A 13,730-nucleotide genomic window follows, 5' to 3' on the forward strand; every position below is an offset into this window, starting at 1 on the left:
TCCTGTCTCTTTTATTTATCTATTTACCCTTACTCTGTTTCTTGATCAAAACCAGATCTCTGTTGATGGTATAATGTTGCCCCCAATTACATTGTACCTTGCTGGTGTATTTTTAAAAATAGCCTATTTATTTATTTATTTATTTTTTTGAAAATCACGTGTAGTATTTATTACAGAGGCTTTCTTTTTTTAAAAAAAAATTCTGTGTATATTTCATTTAATATTTTAGCTTTCAACATTGATTTCCACAAGAGTTTGAGTTAAAAATTTTCTCCCCATTTCTACCCTCTCCCCATTCCAAGATGGCATATATTCTGATTGCCTTGTTCCCCAGTCAACCCTCCCCTCTTTCACCCCATTACCCCCATCCCCTTTCCCCTTATTTTCTTGTACGGCAGGATAGATTTCTACGCTCCTTTCCCTATATATCTTGTTTCCCAGCTGCATGCAAAAAATTTTTAAAAAAAATTTTTAAGCATCTGCTTTTAAAATTTTGAGTTCCAGATTCTCTCCCCTCTTCCCTTCCCACCCACCCTCCCTAGGAAGGCAAGCAACTCAACATAGATCACACACGTATCATTATGTAAAACATTTCCACAATGCTGATGTTGTGAAAGGCTAACTATATTTCCTTCCATCCTATCCTGTCTCCCTTTATTCAGTTTTCTCCCTTGACCCTGTCCCTTTTCAAAGGTGTTTGCTTTTGATTACCTCCCCCCACATCTGCCCTCCCTTCTATCATCACCCCCTTTTTTTATCCCCTTCCCCTTACTTTACTGTGGAGTAAGATACCCAGTTGAGTGTGTATGTTATTCCTTCCTCAAGTTGAATCCAATGAGAGTAAGACTCGCTCATTCCCCTTCACCTGCCCCCTCTTCCCTTCCAACGAACTGCTTTTTCTTGCCACTTTTATGTGAGATAATTTACCCCATTCCATCTCTCCCTTTCTCCCTCTCTCAATATATTCCTCTCTCAACCCTTAAATTTATTTCATTTTTAAAAATATCATCCCTTCATATTCAACTCATCCTGTGCCCTCTACATTCCCTTCAACTCCCCTAATACTGAGAAAGGTCTCCTGAATTACACACATCATCTTTCCATGTAGGAATGTAAACACAAAAGTTCAACTTTAGTAAGTCCCGTATGAATTCTCTTTCTTGTTTATCTTTTTATGCTTCTCTTGATTCTTGTGGTTGAAGTCAAATTTTCTATTCAGCTCTGCTCTTTTCATTGGGAAAGCTTGAATGTCCTCTATTTTATTGAAAAACCACATTTTGCCTTGGAGCATTATACTCAGTTTTGCTGGGTAGGTGATTCTTGGTTTTAATCCTAGCTCTTTTGACCTCTGGAATATCATATTCCAAGCCCTTCGATCCCTTAATGTAGAAGATGCTAGATTTTGTGTTATTCTGATTGTGTTTCCACAATATTCAAATTGTTTCTTTCTGGCTGCTTGCAGTATTTTCTCCTTGACCTGGAAACTCTGGAATTTGGTGACAATATTTCTAGGAGTTTTCTTTTTGGGATCTTTTTGAGGAGGCGATCGGTGGATTCTTTCGATTTCTATTTTACCCTCTGGCTCTAGAATATCAGGGCAGTTTTCCTTGATATAATTTCTTGAAAGATGATATCTTGGCTCTTTTGTTGATCATGGCTTTCAGGTAGTCCAGTAATTTTTAAATTATCTCTCCTGGATCTATTTTCCAGTGGTTTTTCCAATAAGATATTTCACATTGTCTTCTATTCTTTTGGTTCTGTTTTATGATATCTTGATTTCTCGTAAAGTCACTAGCTTCCACTTGCTCCAGTCTTATTTTTAAGGTAGTATTTTCTTCAGTGGTCTTTGGATCTCTTTTTCCATTTGGCTAATTCTGCCTTTCAAGGCATTCTCCTCATTGGCTTTTTGGAGCTCTTTTACCATTTGAATTAGTCTATTTTTTAAGGTGTTATTTTCTTCAGCATTTTTTTTGGGTCTCCTTTAGCAAGTCATTGACTTGTTTTTCATGGTTTTCTTGCATCATTCTCATTTCTTTTCTTAATTTTTCCTCTACTTCTCTTACTTGCTTTTCCAAATTTGAGTTTGGGGTAAATCTTTGATGTTGCAATGGAGCTCTTGATCTCCCAGTCACTTTTTTTCATTTAGTGCCACTCTGGGGAGACTAGACAGACAACACCCCCAAATTCTGCTCCAATCTAATTTTTAAGATGGTGTTTTCTTTAGTGGTCTTTTGGACCTCCTTTTCCATTTGGCTAATTGTGCCTTTCAAGGCACTCTTCTCCTCATTGGCTTTTTGGAGCTCTTTTGACATTCGGGTTAGTCTATTCTTTAAGGTGTTATTTTCTCCAGTATTTTTTGGATCTCCTTTAGCAAGTTATTGACTTGTTTTTTATGGTTTTCTTGCATCACTCTCATTTCTCTTCCCAATTTTTCCTCTACTTCTCTTGCTTGCTTTTCCAAATCCTTTTTGAGCTCTTCCATGGCCTGAGACCCATTCATATTTTTCTTGGAGGCTTTTGATGTAGGCTCTTTGACTTTGTTGACTTCTTCTGGCTATATGTTTTGCTCTTCTTTGTCACCAAAAAAAATTCCAAAGTCTGAGTTTGAGTCTGAGACCATTTTCACTGCCTTTTCATGTTCCCAGCCAACTACTTGACCCTTGAGCTTTTTGTTGGGGTACGACTGCTTGTAGAATAGAGAGTATTTTGTCCCAAGCTGGAGGGGCTGCGCTGCTATTTTCAGAGTTACTTCTACACAAAAAGTTCTGCCACAGCAGCACTCCTTCTCCCCCAAGAACTGTCAACCAGGTTTGTGGCCCAGATCCAGGCAGGGCAAAGCAGGCTTTGCACTCCCGCTCTAATCCGCCACTTAATTCCTCCCATCAGGTGGGCCTGGGGCAGAGGCAACTTCAGTGGTAGCTCTTGAAGCAGCCTCAGAGCTGCACCACTTCTGCCACCCCCAAGTTGGTAGCCAACTGCAAACTCCTTTCACTCTGTCCTAGCAGCTTTTCCTACTAACCTTCTCTGTTGTCTTTGGTGTTTGTGGGTTGAGAAATCTGGTAAGTGCCACAGCTCACTAATTCAGGGTGCTACACCTGTTCTGCCCCGATCCTGGTCTGGTTGGTTCTGGCACGGCCCACGCTGGGCTGTGCTCTGCTCCGCTTCCAGCTCCATGCAACAGACCCTTACCTGCGACCATCCAGGCTGTTCTGGGCTGGAGCCCTGCTTCGCTTTGCTATTTCATGGGTTCTGCAGCTCTAGAATTTGTTCAGAGCCATTTTTATAGGTGTTTGGAGGGACTTGGGGGGGAACTCAAGTGAGTCCCTGCTTTCCAGATGCCATCTTGGCTCTGCCCAGCCATTAAAATCTTAATGCAAATTCATTTCTCAAATTTACAAGGGTCTTTATGTAATGAGACACTGGACAGCTAAGTTTTGATGGGAGGGGTGTCAGGGATCAGGAAAGATTCAGAGCATGAATAATCTAAGGCAGTGGGATTAACTGTAACCCTGCAATGGTAATGGGGTAGAGGGAGGGTGAAACAGAATCGCTAGAGTGCATCACTCTCATTTCTCTTCCCAACTTTTCCTCTATTTCTCTTATTTGCTTTTCCAAATGCTTTTCGAGCTCTTGCATGGCCTGAGACCAATTCATATTTTTCTTGGAGGCTTTTGATATAGGCTCTTTGACTTTGTTGACTTCTTCTGGCTATATGTTTTGGTCTTCTTTGTCACCAAAAAAGGAATCTAGAATTTGAGTTTGAGTTTGAGTCGGAGACCGTTTTTGCTGCCTGTTCATGTTCCCAGCCAACTACTTGACCCTTGAGCTTTTTGTCAGGATTTGACTGCTTATAGAAAGTACTTTGTCCCAAGCTTTAGGGTCCAAGCACTGCTGTTTTCAGAGCTACTTCTACTCCACTGTCACCCCAGGCTCTGTCACAGCAGCGTTCCTCCTCCCCTAAGAACCACCAACCAAGACTGCAATTCAGATTCAAGTGGGGCACAGCAAGAGAATCTGCCTTTGTGCATTCCCACTCTAATCTGCCGCTAGATTCCTCCCACCGTGTGAGCCAGGGATTTGGGAAGCCGCTGACGCTGGCGCTCTGGAGGCAGCCTCAGGAGTTTCCCGCTGCTGCTACCGCCACCACTGCACAACCTCCTACACCCCCAGAGCTGGTGGCCAGACAGCTCCGTACCCAATCCCACAGTTTCCCCCTAACCTGCTCTTTGGCGTTTGTGGGTTGAGATGTCTGGTAACTGCCACTTCTCACTGTTTCATGGCCCCAAGGCCTCTTCCAGCTGGCTGACTCCAGGTCTGGCCTGTCCCGGGGCCCATGCTGGGCTGCCCTCCGCTCTCAGCACCGTGCCATAGACCCTTCCTGGAGACCATGCAGGCTCTCCTGGGCTGGAGATCTGTTTCCCTCTGCTATTCCATAGCTCTAGAATTTGTTCAGAGCCATTTTTTACAGGTATTTGGAGGGATCTGGGGGGAGCTTAAGCGAGTCCCTGCTTTCCTGATGCCATCTTGGCTCCACCCCCCTCGTGAAAGTTTATTAAAGACTTACGAAGGCCATTTATTTCTAGCTAGTCCACATGCTTAATTACCTCTCAAAAAGTCCTTGTAGACTGGTGCTTGATATTTTCCTGATATCGACATCAATATCAGATGCCTACTTACTATGTGGCAGACACTGTGTGTACAAGAACAAAGAATGAAACAACAGTTTTCTCCAATACATGTTCAATTATCCTACCATTTATATTAGATGTTACAAACTTTCTTGTGCTGAGTCTTGCCAGTTGGTAGTTCCTAGGGTTTCCTCTGGTACTTTTTTAAAGGACTGGTGACAGGTATTGCTTGAGTCTTACAGCAGAATGGATATTTATAATGATGGACTATCACATTTTGACAAACAGTTCTACAATTTCACCCTTGAGTTCCTTTTAAACTCTTGGGTGGATGCCATCAAATTCTTAAGATTTATTTATATACAAATTTTCAATTAGGTTTGCAACTTCCTGTGTAATTAGTTGATTTAATACTTTTTCTATAACTTTTGTCCCAAAGTATTTGTGTGTGGGTACACTCACACACACACTATCTTTTTTCTGAAGGGTCTCAAATTGCTTTACACATTTATACAAAACAGACATATTCCTAAATCTACATAACCTTTTTATCCGTAAGGATTTAGGATAGGAATTGACAATTCATTGGCAAAAAGAAGTCAGTGAGGGAAACTCCTTCTTTCAACATAGGTAGGCGTTGTCTCTGCAAAATATAGGCTGAGAGAACTGCCTAGAGCTTTGAAAGTTTAAGTCATTTGCCTGTGGCCATATTAACAAGAAAGGTTAGAGTTAAAACTTGAACCCAGGTCTTTTTGGCTTGGAGGTCAGCACTATATCCACCATTCCATGTTGCCTCTTAGCCATTTACATGTAAAAGTATATAAACTTGGTGCCTGCCTTTCTTTCAAGGTGATCAGTATATTTTAGAACAATGGTCTTTTTTTCCTCCTCATTGTTCCCAGGGACTCCTCAGAAGTAGGCTAGGACTTTGAGAATAAGGGTGTTTGTGTAGGGAGGGGCAGGGAGAGAGGGCAAGAACATCTTTCCATTAATATTTTCAGGTCATTAACACAGATGTGCTGGCCTTTATAAAGGAAGAATGCTGCTTTAAAAAGCTAAAGGGACATTCACATTTTTAGCTATATTCAACCCATTTAACATAAAAATATATTGCTACATTGTATAGAGGAAAACTTAAAAAAACTCTACTTAAGCACATGTCTGACGTATATTTTATTTGCAAGAAAAAACAAGTTGGGTGGGAAGTGTGCAAAAAGCAGCTTCTGTGAGTTTAAAATTAGTAGCTCCTTCAAAAGTAAATGCTGCTTTGGCTGTACCTATCCCTTCCTCTGTAATTGTATTTCAATGGAATAGAACCTATTATAATTCTAACTTATTATTTAAAATACCATATGCTTTTGGAAGCCTACATTTTTGTTCTTGTTGGTGAGGACAGAGGGTTTTTTCTATTGCAACAAGTACTGCAAGCATATGGACTTAATGATTTGATGGTATTTACATCCTTGGGTTTGAACTTGAGCAAAGTTTTGGATAGGACAGGAGGATTGAGAGAAATGCAAGATTAAAGTAGGTGGGGGGGGTAAGATAAATAATTCAGAGAATAGAGAGTTGCTCTTTTGTGTCTGACTCTTGGTGACCCCATTTAGGGTTTTCTCAGCAAAAATACTGGAGCACGTTGCCATTTCCTTTTCCAGCTCATTTTACAGATGAGGAAAACTGAGGCAAACAGGGTTAAGTGACTTGCCCAGGGTCATACTGCTAGTGTCTAAGGCCAGATTTGAATTCAGGAAGATGAGTCCTCCAGACTCCAGGCCCAGAACTCTATCCGCTGTGTCAGGTGAATATTAGGGAAAGGGTCAACGTAGAGCTGTAACTATTTTAGCCGCGGTAGAATTTTTGGTTAAGTGGGGGTTAGGGATGAGTAAGTATGGTGGGACTGGGAGATGGGGCAGAGTACAGCAGTCTGTAGCACAAATTTTTTCTTGTGAAGGGCTTATTAGTGCTTATAAGGAATAATTAAGTCCTTAACCTCATCAGCCTTTAGAAAGTATAAAAATTTGAACAGTATGGACTACTTGGTTTTCATTTACATCACACATCTTCCTTTAAATTTCCTTCCCTTCATGTACCTCCAGCATCTAGGCACCAAATCCTTCACACTGTTTCTAATGTCTATGCCTCCCTTTCTATCCTTTGAATGAAGGCTCTCGTTGCTTTTCATCGGGACTACTACAAGAAATAATTGTATAGATCTCTCTGCCCTCTGTCTTTCCTCACTTCAATCCTAATCCCTGCTGTCTAGTCAAGCTTTCTTTCTGATCACCTAGTTCTCCTACTCAAAATCTCTTTAGCACAGCAATTCAAAATCTATTATCTAGTCGCAACCCACCTCAGGCTGGATCTCCCTCCTACATCTCTGCTTTTAGAAATCACACCCACCTTTCAAGGTCCAGTTTAAATGCTACTATGAATCCCTAGAGCACTTTGCTTATGCAGATTTAAGATGTTTGACAACACAAGGAAGTCACTGCTTTTCTCCTCAGGAGCCTTCCCTGTCTATTTTTTTGGAGACATCTGACCTTGTGAACTCTGGGCATCAATTAAACAGTCCCAAAGCTGATCCCAGAGGGTCATTTAGGGCATATTTAAGAAGTATATTTTATAGAAATGTAAGTACCCAGAGAGCAAGGGCTGCTTCATGTTTGTCTTTGTATTTCCAGTGCCTAACTTTATTAAATTGTCACTTAATAAATCCTTGTTGATATGACCTCTAATGGTAGTACAGGATCCTTTAGTTTCCTTGGTACTCTTGGGAATCAAGGGACCTCTTAAAGGTACTGGAGTGCATGCCGACATTGAACACTACCTTTGAGAAAGGGTGTAATTCTGGCATTTAGTTTTATTTGAGGGGAAAGGGAAAGTTTTTAAGCATTCAATTATTTTTAGTTTCCTTCTTATTTAAAAATAATCCTACTAAATGATTCCTGCTGGTTTTCCCTTGCTCAAATTGATGGAATCACTTTTCTCCTCATTTATTTTCAATTGGCTGAGGTAGGTGCTTTCACACACCGGCTATTTGGTTGTTACCAACAGCCTGCTGACATCCTGCTATTCTTTATCTGATCACAGAATCGCTGAAATCTCCAAGATGGAAGGGGTCTCAGAGGCTATCTAGACCAACCCATAAATGAACAGGAATCTTCCTCCATTTCTACAGTGGTCATTCAGTCTATACTTGGAGCCCTTCAAATCAAGTCAACAAGCACTTACAAAGTGCTTACTTTGTGCCAGGCTCTATGCCAAGTGCTGGGGATACAAAGAGAGGCAAAACCAGACCTGCCCTCCAGGAGCTTATAGTCTAACAGGAGAGACAACCTGTGGCTTCCCTTCAGTGACTCACTACCTCCCAGACTATTTCACTTTGGGGCAATTCTGATGGTTAGGAAGATTTTTCTTTATGTCAAGTAAAAAAAATGTCCCCTCAGGAACTTGTTCCTAGTTCTTTCTGGGGCCAAGCAAGGTAAGTTTAAATCCCTTTTACACATGACAATCCTTCAAATACTTAGGATCTTAAGATCACAGATTAGTAGCTAGAAGGGACGCTTAGAGATCATCTGGTCCAACTCTTCATTTTACAGGTGAGTAAACTGGGGTGAAGTGACTTATCAAAAATCACCTACGCAGTGAGCAGCAGAACTAAGATTGAAGACATCTATACCTTCCCAGTTCCTTCAACTAGTCTTTAAATTTGGCACGGTTTGCTCTCCTTGAAACCATGAAATGACATGTCTACTTTTTTTATTTTTTCCTACCAACTGTTTCACTAACATCTTTGGCTATCTTAACATTAAATTCTTTCTTGTTGCTGTACTACTTTGAACTTTTGTGATTAAGGAGTCATTTACAAAGAAGTATATTCTCTTTGCCTCATTGAAGACTCACTAGATTAGCTGAAGAGAATGAATGGGAAAAAGTTTTTTTTTTCATCTTTGGGGAGCCATCAAAAAAGTTTTATGTATAAATTTGTATTTTTGTTACCCAGTCCATTCGTAAAATTTAGGTTTCTATCGTCCTACTTAATAATTTTTCAGAAACAATCATCTAGGACAGGAAATAGCACCTTAACATCTTTCATCTATGCTATTAAAGAGTCTGAGTCATTCTGCCTTGTTTATACAGAATCCTGTTGTTCTTTGCTATTAAAAATAAAAATATATCGTATCACCCCTGGGAGAAATTTACAACTCATAAAGAAAGATATTTTAGGAAATACTGTGACAAATTCACAAACTTTCCCATCCAAGTACTAGAGTCAGCTTATCATCTTAAGGACTGCAGCAATTTACAGACTTATGGAATGTGACTTTGACAGGTGAAGACTGAAAATGAAGAACTATTTACATCTATATTTTCTTCATAACAATAAGCTACTGGGGCATTACGGATAGTCTTTTAGAAATGTGATTGCTGATTGCCATTTTGAGATACAAAATAAGCTGAGAGAGCTAGAGGACACTCCTGGAAACAATTTCACTTTGGGCCATCTGTGATAAAACATTTTTGAATTTTTCCTTTCCACTCCCTCCTCCTTTTCCCTGATTTCTCCCTCCTCTCCCACCTGAGCTCTGTTAAAACATTGGATGGGCTGATTGTGCAATGAATGTGTTCCTTGATGACAAAATATATAATCTAAAAACTAACTTAAAATGAAAGTTTACCTCAATAGCATTTCACTCTGCCTAGCTTGGTGATTCTCTGTAGTTAGTCCCCTTACAATGTCACATACTAATAATATACACATAGGTACTAGTACATATAGATGGACATAAAGTATGGACCAAGGAGGGAGGGCACTCCCTTTAGGCCTTGCCGAGGGTTAGGCCCTATATACACAATTCATGTGTGTATACTGATATGCACACATGCAAGATGCAGTATTAGTGCTAGACTGACATGGGATACAAAGGTGAGTATGACAACTGGATGATTTTAAGGTCTTCTTGGGTGAGAAAAGATCACTAAATTATGATATAGTATAGAAATAGAAGATGGATCAAATGTTACCAGGGTTCTTAGAAGGTGAGTGAAAACCGTACTATTACACTATGCCTTTGCATGCACACTGGATTCATTTGCAAACTACTCTGTATCGATTGCTTTCTGTAAGTAAGAGGAGAATTTAGTCTAATATCAGTGTCTGGATCATTGCGGCAGGATATGAGTTAAATGAGAAAGTTCCGAAAGGAAAAACTCATCCAGAAAAGCTTAATGGTCACTATTCTCTGGAGAGTAGCTGGTTTGGGCTTCTGTGGGACCAGGGCACTACTAAGTTATTTAGGTTTATGGATGTGGATAACAAAGGGACATCTGGTACTGCAGCTTCCTTTCAGCAGACCTAGTTGGGTCCTTTGCTCTTGGAAGATTAAAGTGACCAGACAGTGCTGGTGTACGGCACCAGTAGCGGATAACCACGAGGTACCCGCATTTGGTTGCAGAATTTCTTGCAGAGATAAACTCCAACCGCAAGGTCGTTCCCACCTTTGGGGGAAGAAGAATTGGGAGTGGCAGTAGGAGAAGAGGGAGGGGGTGAGGAGTGGGAGGCAGGGAATGTGAAACTCCAAGAAGGCTGGGCTTGAGTGATTCCTTCTCTTGGGAGCACATGTGGGTAGAATGGGAATAACCGTGGCAGGTAAGGACCGAGGGGCGAGTCCAGGGCAATGTCAGTAACGGCTCCACCAGTCCTCGTGACCTTACCCCACTCCCACGTGCCTTTCCGCTGCCCCTATTCCTCGAGCTTTCTGACGCACCCGGGATGCTGACTTGCCACCCCTCTCAATGCTCGGCGCCCAGTTCTCTACCCCAGGAGGCGGCTGCCCACGTGCTGTCCCCTCCCCCCAGCCCTTCTCCATCTCTGCACCTTTCCACCCCGCCCCCTGGCCACGACCACGCGCGCGTGGGATAACGGCAGTCCCGTATCCCTTCCCTCTGCCCCGCCCCCGCCCCCAGTCGCCCCATTCCCTTCTTCCTGGGCTTCCCTCTCATTCCCATCCTCATCCCTTCTTTAATGCCCTCCACCAGCTCCTCCGCCTTTCGGTCCACTCTCCCACCTCTATCTCCCACTCCCCTCCAGTGAAAGCCGCAGTGCCACTCCATTCGGAGAAGGGGAATCCACTCCCGGAATAGACTTGGGCTGCACTAGGGGCGGGGTCCTCGGAGCCGACTAAGGGATCCCCCACCGGCGCGCGCGCACGCTCCCACACACGTGCACACGCGCGCGCACACACACACATACACACTCACACTCACCCCGCCCCCTCCCTCCTCTGCTCCCCCAGTCCCCCGCGGCCGCGCACGGCCCCCTCCCCCGCCCGCGCGGCTCCCGAGCGCAGTCGAATCCAGCGGCACCGCCGCCGCCTCCACCAAACGAGAGCCGGCAGCTCCGAGGAGGAGCAGCTTCTCCAGCCGCCGCCGCCGCCGCCGAGCCCCGCGCGCTCCCTCCGGCCAGCCTTCCCTCCTCAGCCTCCCGTCGCCCCACTCCCAGACGGGTGCTAGGTCACCCCGGGAGCTCCACATCTCTTTCCTCCCCTTACAAGTCCTCCCCTCCCGCCCCAGCCGCTCCTTTACCCCCTTGTGCCGATCCCCGTCCCCGTCCTCGTCCTCATCCCCTGGCGGGGCCCGCCACCGGGGCTGGCAGGTTAGAGGACACCATGAGTCTGGGGGGTGGCAACAGCAGCCGGCGCCGCCAGGCGGAGAGCGGGGACCCCGAGCCACCCCTGCTTCCGCCCCCCGAAGAAGCCGCCGCGGCCCGCCACTCGCGCTACCCGCCGCCCCTGACCCCGCCGCTGCCCACCCTGCCCGCGCTGCCGCCGCTCCCGCAGGCGCCGCCGGGACCGGCCCAGTGGCAGGACGAGCCGCAGCCGACAGCCGAGGGGATCCCGCGGAGAGCAGCGGGAGAGGACCCGCCGCCGCAACCGCCCCCGCCGCCGCCGCTGCCGCCCCCGCTGCCGCCGCTGTTGCCTCCCCCGCCGCCGCCGCAGCTCCCGCTCCTGCTCCCGCTCCCGCTCCCGCTTCCTCTGGCGGAGCAAGAGCCGTCAACTGCCGGAGACTCTGGGGAAGGTCCGAAGCGCTTCTCTGAACCTCCCCCTCCGGAGGCGGTGATTAAGGACTCTGAGGAGCCGCAGGCTGCGAGAGTCGGCGGGGAGGCAGGAGGACCGAGCTCCTCGGAGCAGCCCGAGACACGCTCGGTGTGCAGCAGCCGCAGTAGCAGCAGCAGCAGCAGCGACCAGCACACGGGGCACCACCACCACCACCACCAGCACCAACACCACCAGCCCATCTGCAAGATCTGCTTTCAGGGGGCTGAGCAGGTAAGAAGCCTACCCACTGATGCCCGTACCCACTTATAGAGTGCTCCCCTGAACTCTAGCTCACCCCCATCGGGACTCTGGGCTAAGTTGGAAGCCCCGAGACAGGTGGCTGCAAGCTCAGAAATCCAGAGGCTCCCTCGCCCGGCGCTCAGTAAACTGTCAGCCCGGAGATGTTCAGCACCATGGACAAGTCTTCCTGTTCTCTTAGAGTTCTCTTACTTGGCCTTCTGAACAGCAAGGATTCTTTATTTTCACCACTTTCCCCTACCTTTCACTCCTTTCCCTTTATTTTGTAGGCAGATACACACATTGTCATACTGCCTTATACACAATGAGGTTATTTCATTTGCTTTGCGTTTTTCCCTCTTGCTCTCTCTGTCTCTTTCTCTGGCAAGGTTTTGGGGGTTACACATTCCTCAGGTGCCTTCATGATGCCAAAGAGATTTTTGTGAATGAATATGTTCTTGGGTTTACATATTGCTGCAGAAATATCTTGAGGGTATACAATCTCACAATACTAACATGTAACATAAAGATTGTTGTATCATTTTTAATATTGTAGTTTTAGGTCTCAGAGTTAGATTTTTACAAGAGACAGAGGAAACCCTGGGGTGGAGTAGGAATCCTTGATGTTTTAAAGAAGATAACAATGACATCTTTTATTGAATGTGTATGCTTCAGTAATTGCTAACATTTTGAAACAACATATGTAGTAATATAGCATAAACCATTGAATTTTATGAAAAGAACTAAGTGAATGAAAGGAAGGTAAAATATAAATTTGTGGTCTGAGATGACATTAGCTTGGATATTTTAAAAAGTAAGGAAATTGCACAGGAAAACACAGGCTTTCAATAATATAGTGCATTAAGTCAATATTTATGATGCCAAGTCTAGAAAAAAATAAAAGCATAGTGCTACTGTAAGCTACTCTCTGGGTTGTCATGCATTTCTTCTTTAGCAATGATTAAGAATAACTGCAGAGGAAATGCACTTGACCATCCACTTAAAAGTTATTAAAGAGATTTAATAGTACTGCTGTTCCCCCAAGGGCATTGGAAGTTATGTGTTGTAGACATTTTGTATCTTAGTAGAACATTTATGTGATAAGTGTTATCAGTATTTTTGGAAGAGTATTTTTGGGTAAGATTATATGGTTATTCTAATCAGAGCATGAAATTTTAATTTCATTTAGTTGGGTAGAGCCCGATACTTGTTTTCTGAAACAAAAAAGAAAAATATAGAAAATATAGATACCACCACAACATTAATACTGATTTCTTTTTTTTTTTAGGGTGAACTGTTAAATCCTTGCCGATGTGATGGGTCAGTTCGGTATACACATCAACTATGCCTATTAAAGTGGATCAGTGAAAGAGGGTCATGGACCTGTGAGCTCTGCTGTTATAGATACCATGTAATAGCAATTAAAATGAAAAAACCTTGCCAGGTAAAAAAATTAAAATACATTTATTTTCTGAAGTAGCAGTGCTAGCCAAGAGTATACTTTATTCAGAACATTTTCTAAAATAGCAAATTTTTGAATTTGTATGGTACTGTTCCTCCAAGGTGTATTTCATCTGGGTTTTGAAAGGCTTATGTGATAGTTCTCTAGATTGATCAGTTACCTATTGATAAAATATCCCATATCATTTTCTAAAACGTACAAGCTGGGAAAGTGTCACTTGTTAAATCTTTAGTTAAAATAATTCTATTTTTATTTCAATTGTGATGTGATCTGTGAAATTTTTGATAAACTTAAGAATTTGAACAT

The 13,730-nt window shown here is 43.7% G+C and overlaps 1 protein-coding gene across 1 annotated transcript in view; it reads left to right on the forward strand.

The window, feature by feature from the left end:
* The first annotated feature begins 11,296 nt into the window (after positions 1-11,296).
* Positions 11,297-13,730, forward strand: part of MARCHF11 (membrane associated ring-CH-type finger 11) — a 141,036-nt gene continuing 138,602 nt past the window's right edge. Inside the window, exons 1-2 of the mRNA XM_036741857.1 lie at positions 11,297-11,956; positions 13,251-13,406. Coding sequence (XP_036597752.1) covers positions 11,297-11,956; positions 13,251-13,406 — 816 coding nt within the window. The remainder of the gene's footprint in view (positions 11,957-13,250; positions 13,407-13,730) is intronic.

This window comes from Trichosurus vulpecula, chromosome 1 (assembly GCF_011100635.1).
Source record: "Trichosurus vulpecula isolate mTriVul1 chromosome 1, mTriVul1.pri, whole genome shotgun sequence".
Classification (NCBI taxonomy): Eukaryota; Metazoa; Chordata; class Mammalia; order Diprotodontia; family Phalangeridae; genus Trichosurus; species Trichosurus vulpecula.